Source organism: Malaclemys terrapin, chromosome 7 (genome assembly GCF_027887155.1).
Source record: "Malaclemys terrapin pileata isolate rMalTer1 chromosome 7, rMalTer1.hap1, whole genome shotgun sequence".
Taxonomy (NCBI): domain Eukaryota; kingdom Metazoa; phylum Chordata; order Testudines; family Emydidae; genus Malaclemys; species Malaclemys terrapin.
Window position 1 is genome coordinate 48,011,093 of NC_071511.1, and position 27,446 is coordinate 48,038,538.

General features: G+C 53.2%; 1 protein-coding gene across 4 annotated transcripts; it reads left to right on the forward strand.

The window, feature by feature from the left end:
* The first annotated feature begins 117 nt into the window (after positions 1-117).
* Positions 118-27,440, forward strand: BAP1 (BRCA1 associated protein 1). 4 transcript variants are annotated; one of them, XM_054033604.1, is made up of 17 exons: positions 118-181; positions 3,937-3,966; positions 4,069-4,123; positions 4,933-5,065; positions 6,108-6,227; positions 6,773-6,834; positions 6,925-7,067; positions 8,803-8,881; positions 16,899-17,022; positions 17,531-17,678; positions 18,114-18,298; positions 19,040-19,173; positions 22,156-22,628; positions 22,886-23,046; positions 24,097-24,189; positions 24,900-24,972; positions 25,537-27,440. In XM_054033604.1, the coding sequence occupies exons 4-17, from the start codon at positions 5,048-5,050 to the stop codon at positions 25,668-25,670; spliced, it is 1,947 nt and encodes a 648-aa protein (XP_053889579.1). In that variant the 5' UTR covers positions 118-181; positions 3,937-3,966; positions 4,069-4,123; positions 4,933-5,047; the 3' UTR covers positions 25,671-27,440. The 4 variants fall into 4 exon arrangements, with proteins under 4 accessions (XP_053889579.1, XP_053889578.1, XP_053889576.1 ...); XM_054033603.1 differs by lacking the exon at positions 118-181 and adding an exon at positions 714-796; XM_054033601.1 differs by lacking the exon at positions 118-181 and adding an exon at positions 3,685-3,847.
* Positions 27,441-27,446: the final 6 nt, after the last annotated feature.

Below are 27,446 nucleotides of genomic sequence, written 5' to 3' on the forward strand. Positions count from 1 at the left end.
ACACCCTCCGTCTCTGTCCTTTCGTCGGCTCCCTTGCCAATACTCCCTAGGTCAGATGCTCCTCTCGTGGCCTGGGCAGCGATGAGCGTCCCCTGGCTTTAACTGCCTGCCCAGGTTCCAGTTCTCAGCCCCCCTCTGCCCAGCGGAGATCAATTTTCAGAAGAGCCGGTCTCCCATTCAGGTAAAGGGAGCGGGGCGTTTGGATGGCAAATTGGCAAGCGCCGTGCCCAGCACTGGGGAGGCTCTGGCCGTCAGCGCCGCGGTGGGAGCTGCTGGGCACCGCGCCCTGAAGCCTGCGCTTTCCCAGGGCCCCATTTTCAGAAGCTAGGTGCAGGGCGAGCGCGCAGCGCGGCGGGACATCGGGCTCTTGAGGGGCAGGACAGGGGCAGGCTGGCCCCTGGCTGGACTCGGGAACCCATACCATGGGCTGGCGGGGGAGAGAGGCGGGGTGACCCCGGCCTTTTTCGCGCCTCCCGGTAGGGGACCCGCCGCCGGCGCCATGTGCCCGGAGATGGGCGCCTGGCGAAGCCCCTGCACCCCCGAGACTTATCTCACGCTGCGGTCGGCCTGACAGCCGCGGCCGGGACTTATCTCCCGCCCCTTCCTCTCTCCGGACGCCTGCGCTATGGGTCGCGCCGCGATGACGTATGGAGCTGGGGGTGTGGCCGGAGGCGGATGGGCTTGTGGGGCCCGAACGTCCGGGCAGCGGAGGGGGGAGGGGCCGGACATGGCGCTGGCTGAGGCCCGGCCCGGGGGACGATGAATAAGGGCTGGCTGGAGCTGGAGAGCGACCCCGGTGAGGCGGGGGAGGGCAGGACTATGGGGGAAAGCGAGGGGGGCTGTGGAGGAGCACAGGGGTTGTGGGGGGAGGGCCATGGGGATCCCTAGGGGCGGGGGAGGGGGGCTTATGGGGCTAGACAAGGGGAGGGACTGGGTAAGGCAGGGTGTGTGGGATGAGCAACTTTCCCCAAAACGGGATAGGAGCCAGTGAGACAGTTAAAGAAAAGGGCTAAAGCCCCGATTGCCTGGGCCCCTCTCTGGTTAATCCCTTGATATTGGCCTCCCAGCCTCAGTCTTTAGGCTGGTGATGTCCCTGGGCATCGCTGATAGACTCCTACGTGCACACAATAACAGCTCTCGGGGGTGTCCAGAAAATAGCTCCTAGCCATGGCTGAGAGATGGGCTCTCAGAAATGGAGGGTAGCATGGGACCAGTATTCAAAACAGCAGGAGTGTACTGAAATAGTCATTTTAACTCACCGTTGATCCAGACATCTTTAGATGGCTCAGGACGGTAGGTGTATGAGTGAACTATCAGGCTGTGAACACCGAGGGGATTCCCCGCTGTTCTGTGTTGTGATAAAATTATACTTGTCCTGGGCAATTATATGTATCCATACCAACACTTAGGTCAGCGTAACTTATGTCACTCGGGGGTGAATTGTTCACACCCCTGAGTGACAAAAGTTATGCCAACGTAAGTGGCAGTGCAGACGTGGTCTAAGTTAGGGTATCCTTTCAATTCATCATCATCATGTATTGCATCAGCTGCATGATTACTTTGCTGTGACTCAACACTATTCTTCCTCCCCACCGTGGATTCTTGGTTTCTTGGGAGGATGGAGAGGGAACTTGGGGTCTTCAGGCCATTTGCTTTGAGTTACGTGCCCTGTACTGGTAGCTTCCTTTCAGAACTTCTAATCTAAAAAGCCCCTGCCCCTGGATCAACCAGGATGGTAGGCCAGTTCTCTTCGATGGATGCTGAAGTAACTGCTGAATGCATGAAGTGAAATGAAAGTGATTTTAGAGGTTGCAGATAAATCAGAAGCAAAACTTGTGAAGTCAAAACTAGCCTCATCTGCCTACATTGATCCCTAGCATTGTACTACATGTTCTTGAAGAACAGCCTGGGAAACATAAGATATCCAGCGTTGTGGCACCCTCAAAAGGTGGTCAGACTAGATGATTTGGTGGTCTCCTATGGCCGTAAATTCTATGCGTCCGTCTACACTGCAGCTGGGAGGTGTAATTTGGATCAAGCTAGTGTGCTAAAAACTGCTGTGTGGCTGCGGCAGCACAGGTGGCGGCTTGGGCTAGCTGCCTAAATACAATCCATTCAAGGTTTTAGGTATGTACTCGACTGGCTAGCCCGTGTGTGTATGTCTAGCTGAGCTGGGAATTACCCTGCCTAGCTGCAGTGTTTACATACACTTAGAGTCTATGAGGAGAAAGGCCCCCCCATGCGCTCCAGGGCTTGCATTCCTCAGGGCTGAGTTACAGAAACTGGGGGATTCTTAGCTCAGTTTTGCTCTTATAGCTCTGTCTGCAGCCCTGAGCGCTGTTTATATATAGACCAAAACCCTCTAAGTCTTGGCTCCTGTCCTGTTGTTGGACAGAGACATGCAAATATTGCCCTGCAAATAAACCTGAGGCTGTGGTGTAAAGTGCATCTTTTATATTATGTGCTCTGATGAGTGTTGTTGTAATTGATATACCATAACTTTTATCTCTGTGGTTTCAAGGAGAGAATCCTTTTATTAGGCTAGGACATCGCATTTATGTATAGACTTCAATTCTATTACTTCTTGGTCCTTGAATCGTTCTTCTCTGAACTCTTTCCAGTACATAGTAGTCCATGAATGGTCTCTCTGATGTCATATACAGAACCACCTCCCTACATCTACTTGATCTTCCCCCTGCTTAAACACCTGAGGTTCATGTTAGCCTTCTTAGCTACAGCATCACACTGGCAACTCATGTTTGTTTGGCTGTTTACCACAGTCTTGGTGTCATTGCATTCCAGGATAGTGTCTCTCATCTTGTACATGTGGGAAACAAGTTTTCTACCAGCTGGACCTAGCTTATGGTACTCACTCTTACAAGAGAGAAGAATGAAGACCTGTTTCACAGCTCTCAGATCTAAATGGCAAACTAATTTCTTTGATTTAGCTTTCCTGTAATAAGTTATTCTTCTACTTTCATACAAACATAAATAAATAAAATATCCTATAAACAAATTAAGCTCCTCCTCCTACTGATGGGAAGAAAGCAAGATGATTTCTCTTTTTAAATGCTTGGGAGGCTCCTACTATGATGGACTCGTATCACTTCCTAGATAGTTTGGTGGTAGTAGTGGGTCAATCATAGAATATTAGGGTTGGAAGAGACCTCAGGAGGTCATCTAGTCCAATCCACTGCTCAGAGCAGGACCAACACCAACTAAATCATCCCAGTCAGGGCTTTGTCAAGCTGGACCTTAAAAACATCTAAGGATGGAGATTCCACTACCTCCCTAGGTAACCCATTCCAGTGCTTCCTATTAGTGTTTCCTAGTATCCATCCTAGACCTCCCCCACTGCAACTTGAGATCATTGCTTCTTTTTCTGCCATCTGCCACCACTGAAAACAGCCGAGCTCTATCCTCTTTGGAACCCCCCCTTCAGGTAGTTGAAAGCAGCTATCAAATCCCCCCTCACTCTTCTGTTTTGCAGACTAAATAACCCCAGTTCCCTCAGCCTCTCCTCGTAAGTCATGTGCCCCAGCCCGCTAATCATTTTTGTTTCATCAGTCATTTTCGTCAGTACCGTGACGTGTAGGTATCCTCTCCACCACCAGGGCTGAGCAGGAAGATCAGGTTGGGAAGAAGGTCTCCTAAAAATGTTAAACCCCAAATATTTTTAAAAATCTCTATTCAGGCAGCATGAGCCAGGAAACCACTCAGATAAGAACTATGGGGCAGTGTCCAGGTCAGGAGCAAATCTTGTTGTGGTGCATTATTTTTAATCACAATTCCAAACTTATAGTTTCCTTCAAAATTTGCCATGGGAGCTCTACAGCACTAGTCAGAGGTAAGGGGCAGAAGATTCTCTGTCTGCCTTTCATGTAGCAGCATGAACTTCACAGCCAGAAGTAATCTCGCTGTTTTGTTCCTCTTCAGGTCTCTTCACCCTGTTAGTAGAGGATTTTGGTGAGTACGAGAGCTTTTCTGCAAGATGGGTTTCATCTGTGACGTGCTCTGGCTCCCTTCTGCTGGTCTCGTCGCACTGATTCCTGCTCTCTCTTTTTTTAGGAGTTAAAGGTGTGCAGGTTGAGGAGATCTATGATCTACAAAGCAAATGCCAGGGGTAAGTTACTCACTCAGCAGCACGACTTGCTGAAGTAGATTTCATCAAGCAAAAACTTCTCAGGGCATGTCTACACAGAGTAGTAACACGGACTACGGGGGTGTGATTTCTAAAGGCACTAATATGTTGGTATTAATTGGTTTTGTAGACCCTACTGCGCACTAAAAGTTCCCTATTTCACATTAATGTAGTGCTGTTCAGTATGAAGTTAACATGTACTAGAGAGCTTTTAGTTCACACCAGCATGGTCTACAGCAGGGGTCTCAAACACGCGGCCCGGGGGGTTGTTTTCTGCGGCCCATGAGTTCCTCGTGCCCCCCCCCCCCATCCCCCAGCATTTACCTAGAGCGGCTCCAGCCCGACGTGCACCGGGGGAAGGGTGGGTAGGCAGCCTGCCTGCCCTGCCCCCTGCCGCTCCAGGAAGCGGCCGGAACGAGGGGAAGGGAGGGCACAGGGCTCTGTGTGTTTCTCTTGCTTCAGGCAGTGCCCCCAGCAGCTCCCATTGGCCGCAGTTCCCTGTTCCATTAAATCACAAAGATTACAGACTTGGGTGCTCTCTGAGATGCCTGGTTTGAATATCAGACTAGAATAATCAGCTGGAGTGTGGGGAACAAGAACAGCTGTGGCACTTCCCAGTAGGATGGGGGTTGGCTTTAATGCCTCTCCTTTTTTCTCTCCACAAATTGTGGTTTAAACTGAAAATGCCTCTGGCGCTTGACTGACTGGAGCGGCGCAGTTCATGTTGATGGAAACCCTTCTAAACTGGTCAGCTGGTAACTCCACCCCCATTGCATTTCTTTCCCTGACAGCCCCGTGTACGGGTTCATCTTCCTCTTCAAATGGATCGAAGAGCGCCGGTCTCGCCGGAAGGTATCCACCCTGGTGGACGAGACATCGGTGATTGACGATGACATCGTCAATAATATGTTCTTTGCTCATCAGGTAGGTTGGCTGGGAGTGGAGGGCGAGGCGTGTCCCTCCGGACACCGCTGCGGGAGAGTGGGCAGTGAGGACTCTTTCATGCGTTGGTATAATCTATAGCTACCTAAAATGTGGAAGACTTGGGAAGGAATGGTCAATAGGTATAGAGTAGTTACCCCGATTGGTAGAAAGCATGGTTCTGTGGGGATTGTACACTTAGCCTATCGCTGATCAGGAGTCCTTGTCCCAGCTTGGGTTTGGCTTTTATATTTGTCACCCAGGTGTATTTTGGGACATAATGAAGGCCGCAGCTATCTGAGGGGCAGTTGGAAATGGGGACCGAACATCAGAGATTGGGAGATTTGGGAGTCCTGGACAGTGGGGATATGTGAAACTAACACTTTCCCTGGATCACTCCTTAACACATGGCTGGTAGGAAAGGCCAGAGGACTTGCTTGGGATCTAGCATTTCTTTGGGGCCCAGAGTGCTGTGCTGAGTGCACAAAGCATGCAGCCTGCTCTGGAGAAAGGGATCAGGATTTTAGCCAGCATTGTGATCTTGCAGAGCATTGACTGATGTGTTTGGTATAGTCCCATGCTGGAGGTGAATCAGGGGGGTTTCACAGCATTTTGGGAGAAGGACGCTTAAATGAGTGCAACTCCAGCCCTCAAATGTTCTGGAACTGCATTCTCCCATGGTGCCATGTTTTTGTAAGCTTTATTAAATGGCTGTATGTCTAGCTTCTTCCCTTATCTGCTCCGGGACCTTGCAGCAGGCTGGAAGGGTTGAGGGAATCCAAGTCAGCTGTTACCACAGAGGTTCAGTCAATCTGCACGAGGCCTGGCCTTTGCCTTTGCCTTGAACAGCTGCTCACAGGGGTATGGTGTGATTGACCTGGGGACACTGACCGGGACAGGGGTTGTGTTGGTCAATTTAGTGCTCCAGGCAGCTGTTGTGCTATTTTTCGGCACCAGTTACTGCAGGGTGCTGAGTAACTCCCAGGTGGTGATGCTGAAGTATCATCCTCTTTCTGTTGTTTAACTTGGTCTGTTTGCTCTTTAGCTGATTCCCAATTCCTGTGCCACCCATGCCTTGTTGAGTGTCCTCCTGAACTGCAGCAATGTGGACCTGGGGCCGACGCTGAGTCGCATGAAGGATTTCACCAAGGGGTTCAGCCCAGAGGTATGGGGTGGCCTGTGGCGGTGGGGTTTTGGGGGAGCATTGGAGGGATGCGTCTTGCTGTGGGGACCCTGCTCCTTTCCTGTGAGGTTTTTGTAAAGGGATGGCTCCTTAGGTAGTCATGCCCTCACCCAAGCTTCTGGTCTCATTCCTCCCCCTTTGTTCTTACATTCTTCCTAATCCTTTCTCCTTACTTCCCCCTTAGTCTATCTCCTTTGCTCTTGCCTAGCTCTGTGCTGTCCCCTAGGTCTGGAATATTCTCCATACCCTCTAGCCAAGCACCCACCTCTTCAAGCACTTCCTCCTTCCTTCCACACAGTAATGCTCTTGGCCTCCTCCTCTGGAACTGGTACTATGTCTTTACCTTGGGTTTGTCTCTCCAGGTCTTGATCCATTCTTGTAAAGCCCTGTGTAAATCTGTTAATGAGATGCCCACAGATGAGGGAGGCGTTTCCAGAGACATGGATTAGAGGTGCTGAGTTGAGGGATTCTAGCTATCGCGTCCCTCCACCTCAGGGGTTTTTATAATCTCCCTTTGCTTTTTGCAGAGTAAAGGCTATGCCATTGGGAATGCTCCGGAGCTGGCCAAGGCCCATAACAGCCATGCCAGGTGAGTGTGGGTGTTCCCAGCAGCTCTGCTTCCTGGGACAAGGGCGGTTGCTGCTGCTGCATTGACCTCTCGGATGTATTGCCTTTGCAGGCCAGAGCCTCGGCACCTGCCCGAAAAGCAGAATGGAATCAGCGCTGTGCGGACCATGGAGGCTTTTCACTTTGTCAGTTACGTTCCCATCAAGGGACGGCTTTTCGAGCTGGACGGGCTGAAGGTCTATCCCATCGACCATGGTAAGGAGCCCCAGCACCCACAGCCATAGGGATGTCTAGCAAAGACCTCGCCTGTGTGTGACCCCAGGACATGACACTTGCTGTGTATGTTTCCTTGACGTTGCTGGAGCACATACAGTGACCACTTGCATCACACCTGACATCTCATTAGGCTCATTGAATTGACCTTCCTGATGGGCATCTCCCTCTGGCACTGGACCCAGTCCTATTCAACATATTCCTCAATGATCTGGAAAAAGGGGTAAACAGTAAAGTAGCAAAATTTGCAGATGCTACAAAACTACTCAAGATAATTAAGTCCAAAGCAGACTGTGAAAAGTTACAAAGGGATTCCACAAAACTGGGTGACTGGGCAACAAAATGGCAGATAAAAGTCAATGTTGATAAATGCAAAGTAATGCACATTGGAAAACATAATCCCAACTATACATATAAAACGATAGGGTCTAAATTAGCTGTTACCACTCAAGAGATCTTGGAGTCGTGGATAGTTCTCTGAAAACATCCACTTAATGTGCAGCAACAGTCAAAAAAGCAAACCGAAGGTTGGGAATCATTAAGAAAGGAATAGATAATAAGATGAAAAAATATCATATTGCATGTATATAAATCCATGGTGTGTCCACATCTTGAATACTGCGTGCAGATGTGGTCGCCCCCATCTCCAAAAAATATATTGGAAAAAAGTTCAGAAAAGGGCAACAAAAATGATTAGGGGTATGGAACAGTGTGAGGAGAGATTAATAAGACTGGGACTTTTCAGCTTGGAAAAGAGATGACTGGGGAGGGATACAATAGAAGTCTATAAAATCATGACTGGTGTTGAGAAAGTAAATAAGTAAATTACTCCTCCTTGTAACACCAGAACTAGGGGTTACCAAATGAAATTAATAGGCAGCAGGTTTAAAACAAACAAAAGGAAGTATTTCTTCACACAGCGCACAGTTGTGAAGACGATGATGTGAAGGCCAAGACTATAACAGGGTTCAAAAAAGAACTAGATAAGTTCATGGAGGATAGGTCCATCAAAGGCTATTAGCCAGGATGGGTAGGGATCGTGTCCCTTGCCTCTGTTTGCCAGAAGCTGGGAATAGGCAACAGGGGCTGGATCACATGATGATTATCTGTTCTGGTCATTCCCTCTGGGGCACCTGGCATTGGCCACTGTCAGAAGACAGGATACTGGGCTAGATAGACCTTTGGTCTGACTCAGTATGGATGTTCTTATGTTGTGAGGATCTAAATCTGTTTCCTTTCGATGGGTCAAGCTTTGGGCTTTTTGACTCCAGACTTGTTCCCATCCAGGAAATTGTAACTACCTCTGCACTCTTCAGCTAGAGCAAGGTTACAAGGGAGGGAATCTCCTGGCAGAAGGACTGGTGTGCAATCTATCCTGTGAATGGCAAGCATGCTCTAAGTGTCTCTTGTTGCATCTCTGGTTCACCAGCACAAATCCCAGCCCCAACTGTTGTTGGAGGGCAGAGCAGGAGATGATGTGCTGTATATAGCCGTATGCAGTACACACCAGAATTGAGCCCGTTGCATAGACTGGGTAAAGTGAGCCCAAGGCAGGATTGATATCATCTTAGAGACGGAAGTGGGTCCCCATCCCTGGCGTGACTTGCTGATGGAACTGACTATTCAGAAGGTGCTGCTCATCTATGTGGATTGCTGGACCCAAGCGGCCTAGGGATCTTGGCCTGCTTTACTAACTTGCTTTCTCTTGTTTTCCCAGGGCCTTGGGCTGAGGATGAAGAGTGGACAGACAAAGCCAGGAGGGTGATCATGGAGCGAATTGGCCTGGCCACAGCAGGGTAAATGCCCAGATGAGCTCAGGGGGGTGGGCTTTCCCTCGACACACCTCGGTGTTTGCTTTACAGCGTGACAGCTCAGGGGTGCATTTTAGCAAATAACAAACTTTTCAGACCTGGATTACTGGGCCCCACATAGAGGGGAGAGGGTTACTCCGTGCCATAGGAGCGTGAGACGCTTCACACGTGTGTAGGCCATGAGTCCTATTAACTTTTTGTCTCTTCTGCAATCTGACTAGTTGTCTGAAGAGGCAGGGAAATGTTCTCTCATTGCAACATGATGTTTCTCGGAATAGCTATGCAGCCAATGAGAATGCAGGAGAAGGGATGGTAACAGTGGATCTTCACTTGCACAGATCCCTAGTCATAGCAACATTGGAGACCAGTTAGGTGGCTTTTGCTTGACCCTGTTGTTGTTGAATTGAGCCTCTTAGGAAGTCTGCAGAGGGGCTCAGCTGTGATCTCAGAGCACCCACAAATGCTGCAGCGTGAGGGCCCAAACGTCTGTGTAACTTATGCTCTCGGTTACTCAGAACGTGGTTTAGCAGCCACTGGGTTTCCACTTGTGGGAATGTCCTGGCAGGCTCATCGTCCCTGACTGCTGTAGGACAGACAATGATTGTCTGATGTGGTGTCAGAGCACTTCCTTGTGAATGAGGGACCCCTGAAGTGAATATTCTGACGCCCATCTTGGGAACAAGAAAAAGATGGTTACTCACCGTTGTAACTGTTGTTCTTCGAGATGTGTTGCTCATATCCATTCCAATCAGGTGTGCGCGCGCCGCGTGCACGGTCATCGGAGAATTTTCTACCCTAGCAACACCCGGCGGGTCAGCTGTGGAGCCCCCTAGAGTGGCACCTTCATGGCGCTGGATATATACCCCAGCCGACCCGGCGCCCCCTCAGTTCCTTCTTGCCGGCTACTCCGACAGTGGGGAAGGGGGGCGGGTTTGGAATGGATATGAGCAACACATCTCGAAGAACAACAGTTACAACGGTGAGTAACCGTCTTTTCTTCTTTGAGTGCTTGCTCATATCTATTCCAATCAGGTGACTCCCAAGCCTTACCTAGGTGGTGGGGTCGGAGTGAGACATTGCTGTGTGCAAAACCGCTGATCCGAATGCAGCATCGTCCCTGGACTGCTGTACCAGTGCGTAGTGAGCTGCAAATGTGTGGACTGATGACCAAACTGCAGCTCTACAAATGTCCTGGATCGGAACTTGAGCCAGGAAGGCAGTCGAGGAAGCTTGGGCCCTCGTTGAGTGAGCGGTGAGGTGCGGCGTCGGGGCACCGGCCAGGTCATAGCAAGTCCGGATGCAAGACGTGATCCAGGAGGACAGGCATCGTGAGGAAACCGGTAAGCCTTTCATCCGGTCGGCCACTGCAACAGAGAGTTGCGTCGTCTTTCTAAACTGCTTTGTGCGGTCAATATAGAAAGCCAGGGCCCTGCGTACGTCCAAAGAATGCAAACGCTGGTCTTGGCGAGTAGCATGTGGTTTAGGATGGAAGACTGGGAGAAATATATCCTGATTCATGTGAAATGGTGAGACCACCTTAGGAAGAAAGGCAGGATGTGGACGAAGCTGCACTTTGTCTTTATGGAAAACCGTGTATGGGGGCTCGGATGTAAGCGCCCTGAGTTCAGAAACGCGCCTTGCTAAGGTGATGGCTACGAGGAAGGCTGTCTTCCAGGATAAGTACAGGAGGGAACAGGTGGCCAGTGGCTCGAATGGAGGCCCTGTGAGCTTGTAGAGAACCAGGTTGAGATCCCACGCCGGAACGGGCTGACGTTGTTGTGGGTACATCCGGTCTAAGCCCTTGAGGAATCTAACGACCATCGGGTTACAAAATACCGAGGATGCGAGTTCCCCTGGGTGGAAGGCTGATATAGCAGCCAGGTGAACCCTAATTGAAGATATCGCCAAACCCTGCTGTTTTAGGGATAGGAGATATTCCAGTATGAGAGGAATAGGCGCCTGTAACGGGGACTTGGCTCGTTGTTCGCACCAACAGGAGAACCGCTTCCACTTGGCCAAGTACGTGGTCCGTGTCGAAGGCTTCCTAGTGCCCAGCAGAATCTGTTGGACAGAGTGCGAGCATTGTTGCTCTGCCTGGTTTAACCATGGAGCAACCACGCCGTGAGGTGGAGTGATTGTAGGTCGGGGTGACATAGTCGGCCGTGGTCCTGAGAGATGAGATCTGGACACAACGGAAGCGGGATCGGTGTTTGAACCGAGAGCTCCAACAGTGTGGTGTACTAGTGTTGTCTCGGCCACGCTGGAGCGACTAGAATTACTTGTGCCTGGTCTCTGCGCAGTTTGAGCAGCACCTTGTGGACCAGAGGAAACGGAGGGAAAGCGTAAAACAGGTGGTCTTTCCAAGGTGGAAGAAACGCGTCCGATAGGGAGCCCAGAGCTCGCCCTTGTAGGGAGCAGAACGCGTGGCATTTCCTGTTGGCTCGAGATGCAAACAGGTCTACCTGGGGAAATCCCCACCTCTGGAAAACGGAATAGATGATGTCCGGACGAATTGACCACTCGTGCGTCTGAAAGGACCTGCTGAGTCGGTCCGCTAATGTGTTCTGGACTCCAGGGAGGAACGATGCCGTGAGATGGATTGAGTGGGCGATGCAGAAGTCCCACAAATGAATGGCCTCTTGGCATAGAATCGACGAACGTGCTCCTCCTTGCTTGTTGATGTAAAACATGGCCGTGGTGTTGTCGGTGAGAACTAACACACAGCGGCCACGTAGGAGATTGAGGAATGCCTGGCACGCCAGACGCACCGCCATCAGTTCTCGAACATTGATGTGCAGGGCTAGTTGGGGTGCGGTCCACAGGCCCTGGGTATGGTGTTCACCGAGATGGGCACCCCAACCCAGAGATGAAGCGTCTGTGACCAGGTGCAGAGAGGGTTGCGGGGCGTGAAACGGCATTCCCTCGCAAACCACTCTGTGATCCAGCCACCAGGTGAGGGAGGTCAAGATCGAGTTCGGAACCGTGATCACCATGTTTAGGCTGTCCCAATACGGGCGGTATACCTATGATACCCAGGCCTGGAGTGGGCGAAGCCGAAGTCTGGCATGCCTGGTTACGTACGTGCAAGAGGCCATGTGACCCAACAGGGTGAGGCACGTCCTCATTGTGGTAATCGGGAAGGTCGTGAGTCCTCGAATGAGGCTTGTGATGGTATGAAAACGATTGTCTGGTAGAATAGCTTGTGCACGTCTGGAGTCTAGGACTGCCCCAATAAATTCTATCCTCTGGGTAGGCTCCAGAGTGGATTTCTCTTTGTTGAGAAGAATGCCCAACTCGTGGAATGTGTGTACTATTATGTGGACGTGAGCTCGAACTTGCTCCCTGGTGCGACCGCGTACCAGCCAGTCGTCTAAATACGGGAATACTTGTATCCCTTGCCGACGGAGGTATGCTGCCACGACAGCCATACATTTTGTGAACACTCTTGGGGCCGAGGATAGGCCGAAGGGAAGGACTGCAAATTGTTAGTGCACCTTGTTTACCACAAATCGCAGGAAGCGCCTGTGAGGCGGGTAGATTGCTATATGAAAGTATGCGTCCTTCATGTCGAGGGCGGCGAACCAGTCTCCAGGATCCAGGGAAGGGATAATGGTCCCCAATGAGACCATGCGGAACTTCAACTTTACTACGAATTTGTTGAGTCCGCGTAAGTCTAAGATGGGTCGCAGACCCCCTTTGGACTTGGGGATCAGGAAGTAGCGGGAATAAAATCCCCTGCCCCTTAACTCTAATGGAACCTCCTCTATGGCCCCCATAGACAGGAGCGTAAAAACCTCCTGTATAAGAAGTTGCTCGTGAGAAGGGTCCCTGAAGAGGGACGGGGAGGGGGGGTGGGAGGGAGGGAACGAAGAAAACTGGAGAGCGTATCCCCTCTCCACCGTGCGAAGGACCCAACGGTCCGAGGTTATAAGGGACCAAGCACGGTGGAAATGGGAGAGGCGATCCCGAAAGGAGGGGGCTAGATCCTGGGAGATGACTGGGGCGCCGTCCTCGACCGCACCTTCAAAAGTTCTGCCTAGGGCCTGAAGGTGGCCAAGGTGGCCCCTGGTTCTGACCGGGTTGAGGGCCGGTCAACCTTCTCCTACCACCTCGCCCCCGCCTTCTGGCAGAGTCCTGTCTCGGACGAGGCGGGGGTGGGTAGAACCTCTGAGGCTGGGGCCGAAATGGCCTGCGCTGGGGTCCCGGAACATGCATCCCCAGGGAGCGCATGATTGTTCTCGAGTCCTTGAGGCTCTGCAGACGAGAGTCCGTCTTGTCTGAGAACAACCCGTGTCCCTCGAAGGGTAAATCCTGCAGGGTTTGCTGCAGTTCCGGAGGCAAGCCCGAGACCTGGAGCCAGGAGACTCTCCGCATGGCGATACCTGAAGCCAGGGTCCTCGCAGCCGAGTCTGCTATATCCAAGGAGGCCTGTAAGGAGGTCCGTGCCACTTTCTTACCCTCCTCCACTAAGGCCCCGAACTCTTCCCTGGAGTCTTGGGGGACCAATTCCTTGAACTTCCCCATAGAGTTCCAGGAATTAAAGTTATAGCGGCTCAGGAGCGCCTGCTGGTTAGCCGCTCTAAGTTGTAGCCCCCCGGCTGAATAAACCTTACGCCCAAACAAATCGAAGCGCTTAGCGTCCTTCGATTTGGGCGCTGCAGCCTGCTGACCGTGGCGCTCCCTTGCATTCACCGATGACACCACCAGTGAACACGGCTGGGGATGAGTGTATAAGTACTCATAGTCCTTTGAGGGGACGAAGTACTTTCTTTCCACCCCTCTGGCTGTGGGTGGAATAGAGGCAGGAGTTTGCCATATCGCAGTGGCGTTAGCCTGGATCGTGCGAATTAGGGGCAATGCTACTCTGGATGGGGCATCCGCAGAGAGGATGTTCACAATGGGGTCCTGCACCTCCACTATCTCCTCTGCCTGTAGGTCCATATTACGTGCCACCCTACGTAATAGGTCCTGGTGTGCCCGAAGATCTATCGGGGGCGGACCTGTGGCCGTTGTGCCCGCCACTGCCTCATCTGGGGAAGATGAGGAGGATGCCTCAGGTGGCAAGGGATCTAAGGGCGGGTCATGTTCCAATGAGCCCTCGAGCAGAGCATCGCCTGCCCCTGGGTCCCGGTCGTCAGGTGGTGCGGGCACGGGAGCCTCCATGCCCCCTGGGGGAGGGCGGGAGATGGTGGCTTCTGGAGCCCTATGTTCAGAGCGCACCGAGCGAGAGGCTGATGGTGGAGCCCCTTGCGCTTGGTGATACGCCCACGGGGTCCAGAACGACCAGTGTGAAGGTCCCTGGGCGGGATCCTCCGCTACCTCCTGCCAGTGGCCCATGTCCGCCTCAGCGGCCTGCCCCTGAGGGGGGTATGCCGATCTCGAGGCCCCATCGGAGGAACGGGACACTGATCTCGAGGGCCAGGGCGGTGCCGATCGCGCCGAAATTAGCTCCGGATGGTACGGTGCCGCTTGGTACCGCTCTGGAGATGACCGGTCCCTATGCGGTGCCAGTGAGCGGTGCCGAGATCGGGATCGGTGCCGATGACCACGTTGGTGCCAAGATTCTGATCTGGACCTGGATGAAGGCGACCGCGAGTAGGCACGGTGCCGGGAGCGGCCCCTCGACGCCGAGCGTCGCTCGTATCGGTGCCGGGAACTACGTCTGGAGTTCGATCGGTACCGATGATCATAACGGTGCCGCGACGAGGATCTTGGCCGCGAGTACGACCGGTGCCGAGGTGATAGTCGGCGCCGGGACTGCAAGCGGCGTCGGGACCTGCTTCGTGACCTGGAGTGGTGTCGTGGGTCCAATCCTTGAGATGGCGGGCGCACCATGGCAGGTTTGCCTCTGGATTGCACCGGACGAGGAGCCAACGGTGCCGGTGGTTGGAGCGGTGCCGGATCCGTGAGAGCAATAAGGTCTCTCGCCGTCGCGAAGGTCTCTGGGGTCGACGGGAGACAAGGCTCCACCACTGACCGAGGTGGTGATCCAGTCTGCACCGGACTCAACGGCCTCGGAGCCGGAGTCGACGGCGTAGGAGGCACCTGCTTTTGGTGTTCTAAAGGTGGACGCGGCTCTACCCCCGGCACCGGGGGAGCCGGCGTCTTCAGGACAGCAGTCTCCTGCGCCTTACGGGATTTTTTATGTCCCGGGGACAAGGATCGGCGCCGAGGCACTTGTGGCGGGTGCGGTGCCGAAGGGGTCCGGTGCCGCGGAGGCTTGTCCGACTCTACCCGCGGTGCAGAAGCAGTCTGTGCCGCAGGGGCACTGTGCACCGAGGCGCTTGGTGCCGGGGCCTGACGCGCCGATGGAGCGTCCGGGCTAAGTGCCGCCTCCATGAGGAGTTGCCGAAGCCGAAAGTCCCGCTCCTTTTTGGTTCTCGGTCTGAAGGCCTTACAGATCTTACACTTATCTGTTTGATGGGACTCTCCCAGGCACTTCAGACACGAGTCGTGTGGATCACTTGTGGGCATAGGCTTAGCGCAGGACGCGCACTGCTTAAAGCCGGGAGCCTTGGGCATGAGCCCGGCTATGCGCCGGGGGAAAAAGGGGGGAGAACCACCCCCTTAATCCCCTTTAACTATCTACAACTACTAAAAAGTAAATTGAACAACTAACTAACACTATATAACAACTACAACTACAACTATCTACAGAAAACAGGATAAGCTAGGGAGAGTGGAGAACAGCTATGCCGCGCTCCACAGTTCCAACGACCGTCGGGCGGTAAGAAGGAACTGAGGGGGCGCCGGGTCGGCTGGGGTATATATCCAGCGCCATGAAGGCGCCACTCTAGGGGGCTCCACAGCCGACCCGCCGGGTGTTGCTAGGGTAGAAAATTCTCCAACGACCGTGCACGCGGCGCGCGCACACCTGATTGGAATCGATATGAGCAAGCACTCGAAGAAGAACCACTATTCTCCCAGAAGTGTCTGTGGCAAGAATGAATGGAGGCTGGCCTTTCCTCCATTACCATCTGCCTTAGGAGAGGCCTCTGGGCTAATGAAGGAGTGCCCTGACTGCTGTGTGGCTCAGGAGGTGGGACCAAGTAACCCAAACCTCACAAGTGGGTGTGCTGTGCTACCATGCAGCATGAGTGCTTTCCATTCTTCCCAGTGGGCTGCTGCTTGGATGAATTGTTATGGCTTTGTAACTACCTACCTCGGGCCTTGCGTGATCCTGCCCAGGGTAGTGTCTGACACCTCCCAGCGCCTCGGGGCGGAGGGAAGGGGGTCCCCACTTTCAGGAGGGGAACCACAATCGTGTGTAGAGGTGAAGTGACTTGGCTTAAGGTGATACTAGAAATCCATAGCAGAGGCAGGCAATGAACCTTACTCCCAAGTGTAAGAATGTCCCTTCCCTCCTACTCACGACTTCTGTGACCCAAACTCTGGTGGTCAAAGTTTGGTAGGGTTTTGTCCTCCGTACAAGGTGAGTTTTGATTGCCCTGCAGCCGGCCTCTGAAAGTAACAACCCCAGGTTCCCACCCCTGCAGTGCAGTGAGGATGTACCTGCAGGGGCCATGTTGTGAAGCACAGATGAGGGAACCTGTGACTTATCTGACTTGAAATCATCAATTTGTTCCCAAATACTCAATGACAACATACAGCCCTGCCAATTGGCTAAGGAATCTCCTACCCAGCTAGCCACACAGTTGGAGCCCTGCTCGGCCAGTTGGGTTCCTTGTGCCCCTGTTTATAGGGGAGCCCAAATGGAGGAAGGTCTGCAGCATGTGGCGTAAAAGTCACGTAATGTGCATGACCGTGTGTCTTCTTACACTGAGACTAAGTTAACTGCACGCTGTTTTTCTGGGTGCTGTGAAGCTGTTTTATTGCCTCATGGAATGCTGTGTGAACCATGAGTATATTGGTTTAACCTGCATTGCTGCCTGGGACCTGCTGTTGCATTCTGGTGGCATCCAAACACCCATCAGCGGTTTGTTGGGGCAGCTCCTTCCTCTGGCTGAGCCGAGGCTAACGAGCTGGGTGTGGTTTGCCTCAGGGAGCCGTACCATGACATCCGTTTCAACCTCATGGCGGTGGTGCCCGACCGGAGGATGAAATACGAATCTAAGCTGCACATCCTGAAGATGAACAGGCAGACTGTATTGGAGGCCCTGCAGCAGGTAGGAATGGGTGAGCTAGCTGAACGAATGAGCTGGGTTTACCATCAGCCTGTAATTTCTGGCTTCTCCAGGCACTGCCCGGCCCTGCTTTCTCTCTCACTGCAGCCTGTGGGGAGCTTGGCTCCTAGGACATGTGGGAGGAGCACCTTCAGTCGCCCTTTGCCTGTGGTTGGTACCATGCTCTATGCCTCCATCCTGTAGCTGAGTTCAGTGTAGTGTCATGTGGCTGCTTTCCCTGCATAGGCTTTCAGTTCCATGCCCTGCATTTCCCAGGCTTTGATCTATTGACCATTTAGCCCAGTGGTCAATCACTTCTAACCCGGTGGCATTCCAGCAGGGCAAGCAACCAGCTGATTCTACTTCCTTTCCTGGCTGCACGTGGGTGCTGGGAAGTTGGCTCAGCAGTGTGGGTTCATCTGCTTCCCTCCCATAGCCCTGTGACTTGCGTGACTGGTTATGAGAAGCATCCGGTTCAACAGTCAGGTGCAGATTGTCTTTTGCTTTCAAGCTTATCCGGGTAACTCAGCCGGAGCTGATTCAGACCCAAAAGTCCCAGGAGTCTCAGCTGGCCGAGGAGTCCAAGCCGGCCAGCAGCAAGGCGTGTCTGGCACTGGAGACGAGCAGAGCACAGCTGGCCCCGGAGAGTTCACACCCAGGTATGGGACTCACTCTGCCGGGATGATAGTCCTGGGGCAAAGGCACCCAGCTGTGGCTTGATAACTTGACTCTGGAGTCCTGGGTCCCTCCATGGAATCGGGTGGAGCAGTGCTGGCTTGGCCTTGATTGTTCTGCTCCCAAATACAGCTGTGCATGCTGTCCCAGGGCCTCGGGGCATTGATTTACTCTGGTCTATACCCCCCATTTGCTGGCCTGTGCCCTGCCGTTGGTAGGGATGCAGCTACAGAATTTGAGAATGGCAGAACTTATGCCATGCTTATTATTGCTCTTGGCAGTGTATTGGGCTGGAGAAGGGCACAAAAGTTCAACTGCTGTTGTGGGGCAGGAAAGAGGTTAAGTAGAGCATCTAGAATCAAAGGAGCTTGAGTCCATCGAGAAAAGCTTCTCTTTGATGTAGGGTGTGTGTGTTACAGAGAGCACTGAAGACTCTACTGGCCAGGGCCACCCTGCCTCCACTCAGAGCCTGCCCAACAAATCCAAACTGGTAACAAAGCCATCTGGTAGCTGCATCAACGGTGCTCCCGCAAACCCCAATCCCATTGTGCAGAGACTCCCAGCCTTCTTGGATAACCACAACTACGCCAAGTCGCCCATGCAGGTACGTGAGGCCTGGCCTTTCTTCCCACTGGGGGCTGCAGGCCGGAGAAAGCCAGTGTTCTAGGCTGTGCCTCTTAAGCCTCATAAATGAAGTTTTGGGGAAACTTTCTACCCCTCTGGATCCAGCAACTGACTCCACCAGAGTCCGGGGTCAGGTCCCATAGAGCCCCAGGTTTGGCTGGAGGTTTGTAGCACTTCCACAGCTCCTTATGAACGAATACAGGCAAAGCCAGGTTATATACGCCAGAGAGAACAAGACACAAATGGAGTCGGGCGCGCTCTGTTTCCATTGATCTGTTAAAAGGTATCTCTCATGCTGTCCCCTCTGGGGATGTATTGCTGGGTTTTTAGCCTGTTCTAGATTTACATGACCAGATAAACCATGCTCTAGGCATGTTTGTTTCACTTAGTTTCTGTGGGGAAATAGAGGCCAAAGCACTAAGCCCTGGGATTTTTGTTCCTGAGCTTTGATGGGTTCAGTTCTATGTTGAGATCGTGTTTGGCTGGACCTAGAAGTGCCCCAGGGCGAATCTGGTCAGCGTGTGTGTGCGTGTGCCCAGGACTGAATCTCTGAATCCCTTCCCTGAGAAAGGGGCTACCCCTGGGCTGCGGTTAGGGATGTGGCGCAGCCAGCCTCAGGCCTGCATTGAAGTGTCTTTGCCCCATTGCCAAGGAGGGCTGACTGCATGTGGTCCCCTGCCCAGGATGGGCCTTTCAGGCAGTGAGTGGGTGTGTTTTGCAGGAAGAGGAGGACCTTGCAGCAGGAGTGGGCCGTAGCCGGGTTCCGGTCCGCCAGCACCAGCACTACTCCGATGATGAGGATGACTATGACGACGAGGAGGAGGAGGAAGTTTGTAACACTGCCCCTGCCATCAGGTAATGGATGGAGCTGAGATCTCAGGCTGCTGGGAGCATAAGGCCTTGCTTTTGCTTAAGCAGAGTGTGCCCCCAGCAGGCGGCGAGCTTTCCCCCCAGACCCTTGAGTTCCCTAGTGTAGACGAGTGAGGCGGAGGATGCCCAAGGGAAGTGTTTTACCAGGTAGGTGAGCAGTCGCTCCAGCCAACCGAGATCCCCTGTGTTGGCTGGGTGCGAAGGCAGCCCTGGCAGATGGAGTGCTTACGGGGCGGGGTGTGTGTGTGTCCTGAGCACAGACTGGCTGGCAAAAGAGGCCCTGCTGGATATTCATCCAGCCGTGGTCAGTTGATCTCTTCAACTAGTCTGTGCTTAAGCCACACCTTGCTGGGGCTTATCTCCAAGTGTGCCTCCCTGAGTCGGCTCATACCAGCTCCTACAGCGTGCTGCGCTCCTGGGGGACTGTGGCGGGGGAGGGAAAGCGAAAGAGGACCAGAGGAGCGTGGCGGGGTGGGGACTAGCGCTCTTACTTGGATCTTGGTGGTGGTAAAGGAGGCTAGTGCTGTGCTTGAATGATGATCAGTTTTAGGAATGTGTAGGGGAAGGATGATCTTGTGGTTTAAACACAAGACTGAGAGGCAGGGGACGCTATCATTGTGGCCTGAGGCAAATAGTTTACCTACAAATTTTCAAGGCTCAATTAATTTTGGATGCCCAACTTGAGGCACATAAGCCCTGGTTCCCCACTGCCCTTCATCTTGAACAGTCACTTACCCCAATGCCCAGTGGGTGTGAAATGCTCCCATTCTGAATCAGGACCCCGGAGCTTGTCTATCAGGCCTGGGAGCCCCCACAGCTCCCATTGATGTCAGTGACAAGTGCAGGTGTCCAGCCCCTCTGAGAACTGAGGTGACAAGGTGAGCACTCGGAATTAGTGGATGGCTTTGAAATCTTTGCGTTTGGCCCCATCCATGCAATCCGGATGGTGGCTTTGAAAGGTGTCGGGAGGCTAAATCCATGAGTTTGTGGAGGGCTTTGAGATCCTCGGAGGGAAGGGAGCAGAGAAGTGTGAAGTGTTGTTTGCATGGTGGAAATGGCTTATGGTGAGTTCCAAACCGGTGACGCTGTAAATGAGATGGAATGACATTCATAGAATCATAGAATATCAGAGTTGGAAGGGACCTCAAGAGGTCATCTAGTCCAACCCCCTGCTCAAAGCAGGACCAATTCCCAGCTAAATCATCCCAGCCAGGGCTTTGTCAAGCCGGGCCTTAAAAACCTCCAAGGAAGGAGACTCCACCACCTCCCTAGGTAACGCATTCCAGTGTTTCACCACCCTCCTAGTGAAATAGTTTTTCCTGATATCCAACCTGGACCTCCCCCACTGCAACTTGAGACCATTGCTCCTTGTTCTGTCGTCTGCCACCACTGAGAACAGCCGAGCTCCATCCTCTTTGGAACCCCCCTTCAGGTAGTTGAAGGCTGCTATCAAATCCCCCCTCATTCTTCTCTTCTGGAGACTAAACAATCCCAGTTCCCTCAGCCTCTCCTCATAAGTCATGTGCTCCAGACCCCTAATCATTTTTGTTGCCCTCCGCTGGACTCTTTCCAATTTTTCCACATCCTCCTTGTAGTGTGGGGACCAAAACTGGACACAGTATTCCAGATGAGGCCTCACCAATGTCGAATAAAGGGGAACGATCACGTCCCTCGATCTGCTGGCAATGCCCCTACTTATACAGCCCAAAATGCCGTTAGCCTTCTTGGCAACAAGAGCACACTGTTGACTCATATCCAGCTTCTCGTCCACTGTGACCCCTGGGTCCTTTTCTGCAGAACTGCTACCTAGCCATTCGGTCCCTAGTCTGTAGCAGTGCATGGGATTCTTCCGTCCTAAGTGCAGGACTCTGCACTTGTCCTTGTTGAACCTCATCAGGTTTTTTTTGGCCCAATCTTCTAATTTGTCTAGGTCCCTCTGTATCCGATCCCTACCCTCTAGTGTATCTACCACGCCTCCTAGTTTAGTGTCACCTGCAAACTTGCTGAGAGTGCAGTCCACACCATCCTCCAGATCATTAATAAAGATATTAAACAAAACCGGCCCCAGGACTGACCCTTGGGGCACTCCACTTGAAACCGGCTGCCAACTAGACATGGAGCCATTGATCACTACCCGTTGAGCCCGACGATCTAGCCAGCTTTCTATCCACCTTACAGTCCATTCATCCAGCCCATACGTCTTTAACTTGGCGGCAAGAATACTGTGGGAGACCGTATCAAAAGCTTTGCTAAAGTCAAGGAATAATCACAATAATTGTGATTGGCCCATTGCATTGCGGTTCAGTGATGCCTCCCTGGAGAGGGAAAGTGAAAAAACAGACTCTGGCCTTGTCTACGCTTAAAATAGCGCTTCAGTGTAGACACTGCCTACACTGACGGGAGGGGTTCTCTCATCAACCTAACGCTGGCTACACTGGGGGTTAGTTGGTTTAACTGCGTCGCCCAGGGTGTGGATTTTTCACATCGGTAGACCAACCTAATTTCCTAGTGTAGACCAGGCCTTCTGTGTGTGAGTCCACACTGCCACTGTCATTATTTCTAGAGCGCTGGGTGCTGAGTAGGTCCCTACCCTGAGCTGCTAACACTCCTGTTCCCACATCGGACGTGCTAAAGCATGAAGGCTGAGCTGATCAGTCTGTGCCTTTGGGAAGCCCTCGACTGTGCGGGGCAAAGCACTGACTGACCTTTCCAGTCACATGAGCTGTTCCCCATTTCCCCGGCTTGCCATGTTCCATTGGGCCAGGCTCGGAGTGATCTGAACTCCTGGACGTGCTTCAAGCATTGCTTCTGTATTCTGTGTCCTAGCTAATCGCCTGTGAGTGTTAGGGACTGTAACATGTCAGCCTTCCCCAGCTGTTGGGGTGCCAGACCTGGTGCCGCCTGCAGCTTCCCTCCCCATGCGTGCTGTCACCTGTGCTTGATCTCCTGTTCTGTGTCCTTGGGCAGGTATAAGAGGAAGGGGCAGGGGAAGCAGGAGCTTGTGGCCGGGGCAGCAGACAGCCAGCTCTCCATCCTCCAGCCCAACACCATCAACGTTTTGGCGGAGAAGCTCAAGGAGTCCCAGAAGGACCTTTCCATCCCCCTCTCCATCAAGACTGGGAGTGGGGGCGCCACCGTAGCCGTGGTTGCCCATTCACAGCCCTCCCCCACGCCCAGCAACGAGAGCACAGACACTGCCTCGGAGATCGGCAGCGCCTTCAACTCCCCGCTGCGCTCCCCCATCCGCTCGGCTAACCCTACCCGGCCCTCCAGCCCCGTCACCTCCCACATCTCCAAGGTGCTCTTTGGGGAGGAGGACAGCCTGCTGCGTGTGGACTGCATGCGGTACAACCGGGCCGTGAGGGATCTGGGGCCTATCATCAGCACCGGCCTGCTGTGCCTCACCGAGGAAGGGGTGTTCTGCCCTCTTGCCATCACAGGTAGGTGATGGGGAAGGACCAATCATTCTGGGTGGGAGATGGGGGACCCAGAGCTCTCCCAAGGCAGTAGGCTGAAGGGAAAGACCTCGGTTCTGTCATGGGTGAGAGGGTGGGATGCTGGGCCCTGAGACGACCAGGGAAGGGATGGAATGTTTCTATCTGGATGCCGAGGTGGGGGGCAGCATGTCCATTGGCGCAGGGAGCAGGTGTTAGCACATGGCCACGGTACCTAACTCTTTCTTTCCTGGTGTGCCCAGACGATGGGAAAAGCTCCCCTCTCTCCAGCAAGCAAAGAGAAGAGGCCCAATCTGCTGTCAGAATGGATGAGAAGGAGGCAAGTGAGCCAAGTGACAGCAAAGAGAAGGTTGCTCTCTGCAGGCCCAGCGATCACCCTTGCGGGGAGAAGTATTCTCCCAAAGTGAGTGTCCTGTCGTTCTTCCCTGAGCGAGGCGGCAGATCCACAGAGCCAGGGTCCTGCTTTAGCGGCTGGGGGCACAGCCTCTCTGCCAGAGGCCTCAGGAGCTGGTTTCCATGGGCAGGTAGCAAGTGCAGTCATTGGATTAACCATTGGGTGCCAGGAGTCAGGTTTCTTTACAACCTGCTCCTTGCAGTTTGGTCTCTGTGGAAGCTCCTGCTTGTAGCCTGCCCGTGCTTTAACCCCAATCTCTGTCCACCAGCCTTGCCACCTTTATTCCCTTAAATTGTAGGGAATTTGGTACTGGTGAAAGGTGCTGGCCTGCGACCCATGGCCGCTGAGCCCGTTTATCTCCCGAGCTAGCAGCACTAGCACAGCTACCCCACCCTGCCCTCCTGAGGTGCTGCTGTCCGTCTCTGGGAATGGGAGGGCAGGCTGGGCTTTGCCACTCGCTTCGTCACAGGGACACGTGTCCGCTAGGTACTGGGCCGAGTCCACCATCTCATTTTATACAGTGCCCCAAATGGCTGATGGCTGCTTACTGCCCCTCCTAGAGGAGAAAAGCTGTGTGTGCTGGTGCCAGTGCCTTGAGCCATCCTGGCATCTGTGCTGTGCTCTTGCTCATCAGGCCCTGACATGCTGGGACTTTCCATGCGAGATCCACCATGCTGGCTCCCTGGGCTCTTGGCAGTTCCAAACTCTATTGCAGTTAAATGGAACTTCATCGGTCCCTTAGAACTGCTTCTAATGCTGCTGTCCAGCAAAGCCTTGTGGCTTGTGAGAGGAGCCCTTTCCCTCTGTTAGTTGTAACACAGGGCTTGATATCGGCACGCCTTGCTGTGCCAACAGCCCCCAAGCCTGCATTTCCCACTGCTTGGGGCAACGTGACTTAGAGCTGCTTGGCTGGTGCACCAGTTGTACTGATCTAGGAAGGCTGCTGGGCTCAGGCATTACGGGGGGGGGGGGGGGGGGGTCCTTCCCTGCACCCTCTCCCTGGCACTGAGCTGCAGCAGGGACAGGGTGGGTCATGTTCTCTCTGCTGGGCTCTTCCAGGAGCTGCTGGCGCTGCTGAAGTGCGTGGAAGCTGAGATTGTGAACTATGAGGCCTGCCTGAAGGAGGAGGTGGAGAAGAGGAAAAAATTCAAGGTGCGCTGGCTGATTGCTTATTTGGATCCCTTAGGAGGCTAAACCAAGCTATAGCCCCAGGGGACATGCCCTTCGCACTGGGCATACAGGGAGAGACTTCTTTAGGTAAGGCCTGGGGAGAGGAAGGAATGGTCTCTGCCAGCCCTCTCCTTCCATCTAGGAAGGCTTCCTGTCCTGAGATGACAAAGCCTGGTCAGGACAAACAAACTGCCTAAGCAGCATTAAAAATTTTGGGGACGCTGAGTGAGCAGCGCAGCTGAACTGAGGCAGAAACCTGCAGGAGAAGTGCTGGGCTTGCCTGGCTGCGTAGCAGAATTCCTCCACTCTCCCCACTCAGTTAGTTCTGATCTGTACTGCACTTCCCTGAGGGCACATGGCTTACTGTGTAGGTCTGCAAAACAGAACTGGGGCAAATCTTTCCTTGCCTGACAATCCACTTTAGATACCCTTTGCCCTTGGATCTGGCCACCTTAACCGTGTTTTTCCCTGATCCCTCCTGTCTGAGCGCATCAATACAGGCAGCAGCCCGGAGCTGGGTTTGGGGTGTTGCTTTCAGATCCATTGTGGACTTAGTTTAGAACCCAGACCAGCCAAGAGGTGACCCCAGGCTCCTGTCTCTAGGGATCGGATCACGTTCTGGGCTCTGTTTGATGACTGCCCCGGGAAGTAGCTATTCACCTTGAGTTTTCTCTTCCTCCACCTCTTTGCAGATTGATGACCAGAGAAGAACCCACAACTATGATGAATTCATCTGCACCTTTATCTCCATGCTGGCTCAGGAAGGTGAGGCTGGCTGCTTCCTTGCAATGCAAGTGTGGGGAGGCTTGGAGCTGCTTGGTTTCATAACCCCTTGGAATCGGCATGCCCACTTGCCTGTCTGAAGACAGGGAGTTGCTGAGGGCTTGCCCTGTTGTTGCACTTCACTGGAGCTCATCAGCTGTTTCTGCGGGGGATCCTAGCACACTGCTGCCACATTGAAAGGTCCACTCGAGACGCTCTACTCAAGACTAACTCATGGTCTCTTGCCGGTAGAGAGGCCCTGAGCAGGGGAGCAAGCATGGTGGCTGACATTCCTACACCTCCCTGGAAATCATGGGCCTTTTGCTCTGGGATCTGAGGACTTTGTCCTAGAATGAACTGGGAAGCCAGTGTCTCCAGCTTAGAAAAAGGGTCACGGTTAAACTGCTGGTATGGGAATCCTAAAACTGGGCTGGGGCGGTTAGGTAGAAGGTTAGATGAACTCACTAGGGACAATGTGGTGTCAGGTGTCTACGTTCCACCCTGGAAGGTGGCTGAGAGACTTGTTCTTCTGAGCTAGTTCTCCGGTTTGTCTGCTCTCTCTTGCAGGAATGCTGGCCAGCCTCGTGGAGCAGAACATCTCTGTCCGCAGACGCCAAGGAGTCAGCATTGGGCGTCTCCACAAGCAGAGGAAGCCGGATCGCCGGAAACGCTCCCGTCCATATAAAGCCAAGCGCCAGTAGTGGCATCCTTGTGGTCAAGATGGGGAGCGGAACCATATGCCCACATTGCTCATGCTAACTGGTGCTTGTATCTACAAGCACTTGGATGGACCAGTTGCCCTGTGCCCAGGGGAGAGGGACCCAACAAGGACTGGGTCCTTTCCGCTCATGTCCTCAGTGGTGTTGGAGCCCACCCTGTTTCAAATGGAATTTGGATTTTATCAGCCACAGCCTGGGCACCCTGTGGAGTCTGGGAATGGGCACTCCCTGCAGCAGTGAAGAGCAGGTTCTAGTGTCAGTGCTACAGAGACACTTGGATCTACTAGACAAGTGTGTCCCAGGTTGCTCTGCATACTCCATGGCATTCTAGCCCAGGACTGATGGAAATCAGCAATCTGCTGAGGGAAAGGCAGCTGGAGTCAGTATGATGATGCTGGTGGGTGTCTGTGCTGGCCCCAGCTGGCTATGGCTCCTGGTTTCCAGTATCCAGGCCTTCAGCTCCACACTGTTCTGGGACATTGATATCAATTTTCTATTTCACAACTGTTTATTTTGTGGTTCTGACCAATGTTGCCAGCATCGTCCCTGAGCACAGCTGGCTCCCTAATGGCCTGTTCTGGGCCATCTCTGGGCTGCAGTGACATGCCTCTGAGCTGCTGCTGTCTTTGTGTTAGTCATGGTGGGCTGCTCACCTCTGAGCGTGCCTTGGGGGTTTAGCACTGTGTGTTGCTCTGTCGGTGGACCATCACCTGGTGTGTGGTAGGATTTCTCATGCTTACCCACTGTCCCTTCTCTTGCTGGGTTGGCTTGGCCCACTCTTTTGGTCATGGATTCCAGATGCAGTGGAGATCACTGCTGGAGCTAGTTAGTCGGTGCAGCACTCAGACTAAGTGACTTCATGGCAGGGCAACCGCTGGAGGAAGTTCTAGTTCCTGAGATGGTGTCATTCCATGCTGAGATTAGGCCCTTGCTGCACCATGCTTCAGCCCCAGGGGGAAGGGTTGCAGAGGCAGCATTTGTTTAATGGCCTTCCACTAACTTCAGTGCCTAACTCAAAACAAACAGCTGGTCAGGAAACCTTAGTGAAACACAGCAACCCCCTTCCCCCCTTCCATGGTGTTTCTTCTCAGGCAGGAACATCGGGCCTTTGAATGGCTGATCCCTGCAACTAGTTTTAAAAAGGAGGCTGGGGTGAAGCGTGAGCTCTGCCCCAATCACCGGAGTGAAGAATTGCTACTCTGCCTATTTCCATCATGTAGGTAAATTAAACAAACCCCAGTGCACTGCAGCTGAGGCAAGGTGGAAGCACCAGAAGGAGCTAGTGTCCACAGCTGCTCTCCCTTCTGCCCAAGGCTGGAGTCTGGCTCATGCCTGCCTGGGTGAGAGTTTTTCCACAGAGGGGGCTGGGTTACCTTTTTATACTGTCACAGCCTGACCCTGTGAGCACTGCTGAAAGGGAGTTTCTCCTCTCCAGTAGCAGCATTCAGGCTTGTCTCTCGAAGGAAACACAGGGGCTTGAGTACCTCCCCTTGCAGGAGGTGGGGGCTAGCTGCCAGGCCAGCCAAAGCTGTTAATGGCATTTCAAGGGAAGGGTGGTGGTGCAGGTGAAAGCAGACCTGCCTCAGGGAAGAACTAGATTCACCAACTATCCCAGTTTCTACAGAGCTTGACTGTCGACTGAAACCACTGCTAGTCCCTGTTGAGGGTGAGAGCCCTCGGTCTCTGGCTGTGTCTAACACCATATGCTGTAAATAGCAGCCCTGTTGGAAAGAATAAAGCTGTCCTATAGCACATGGC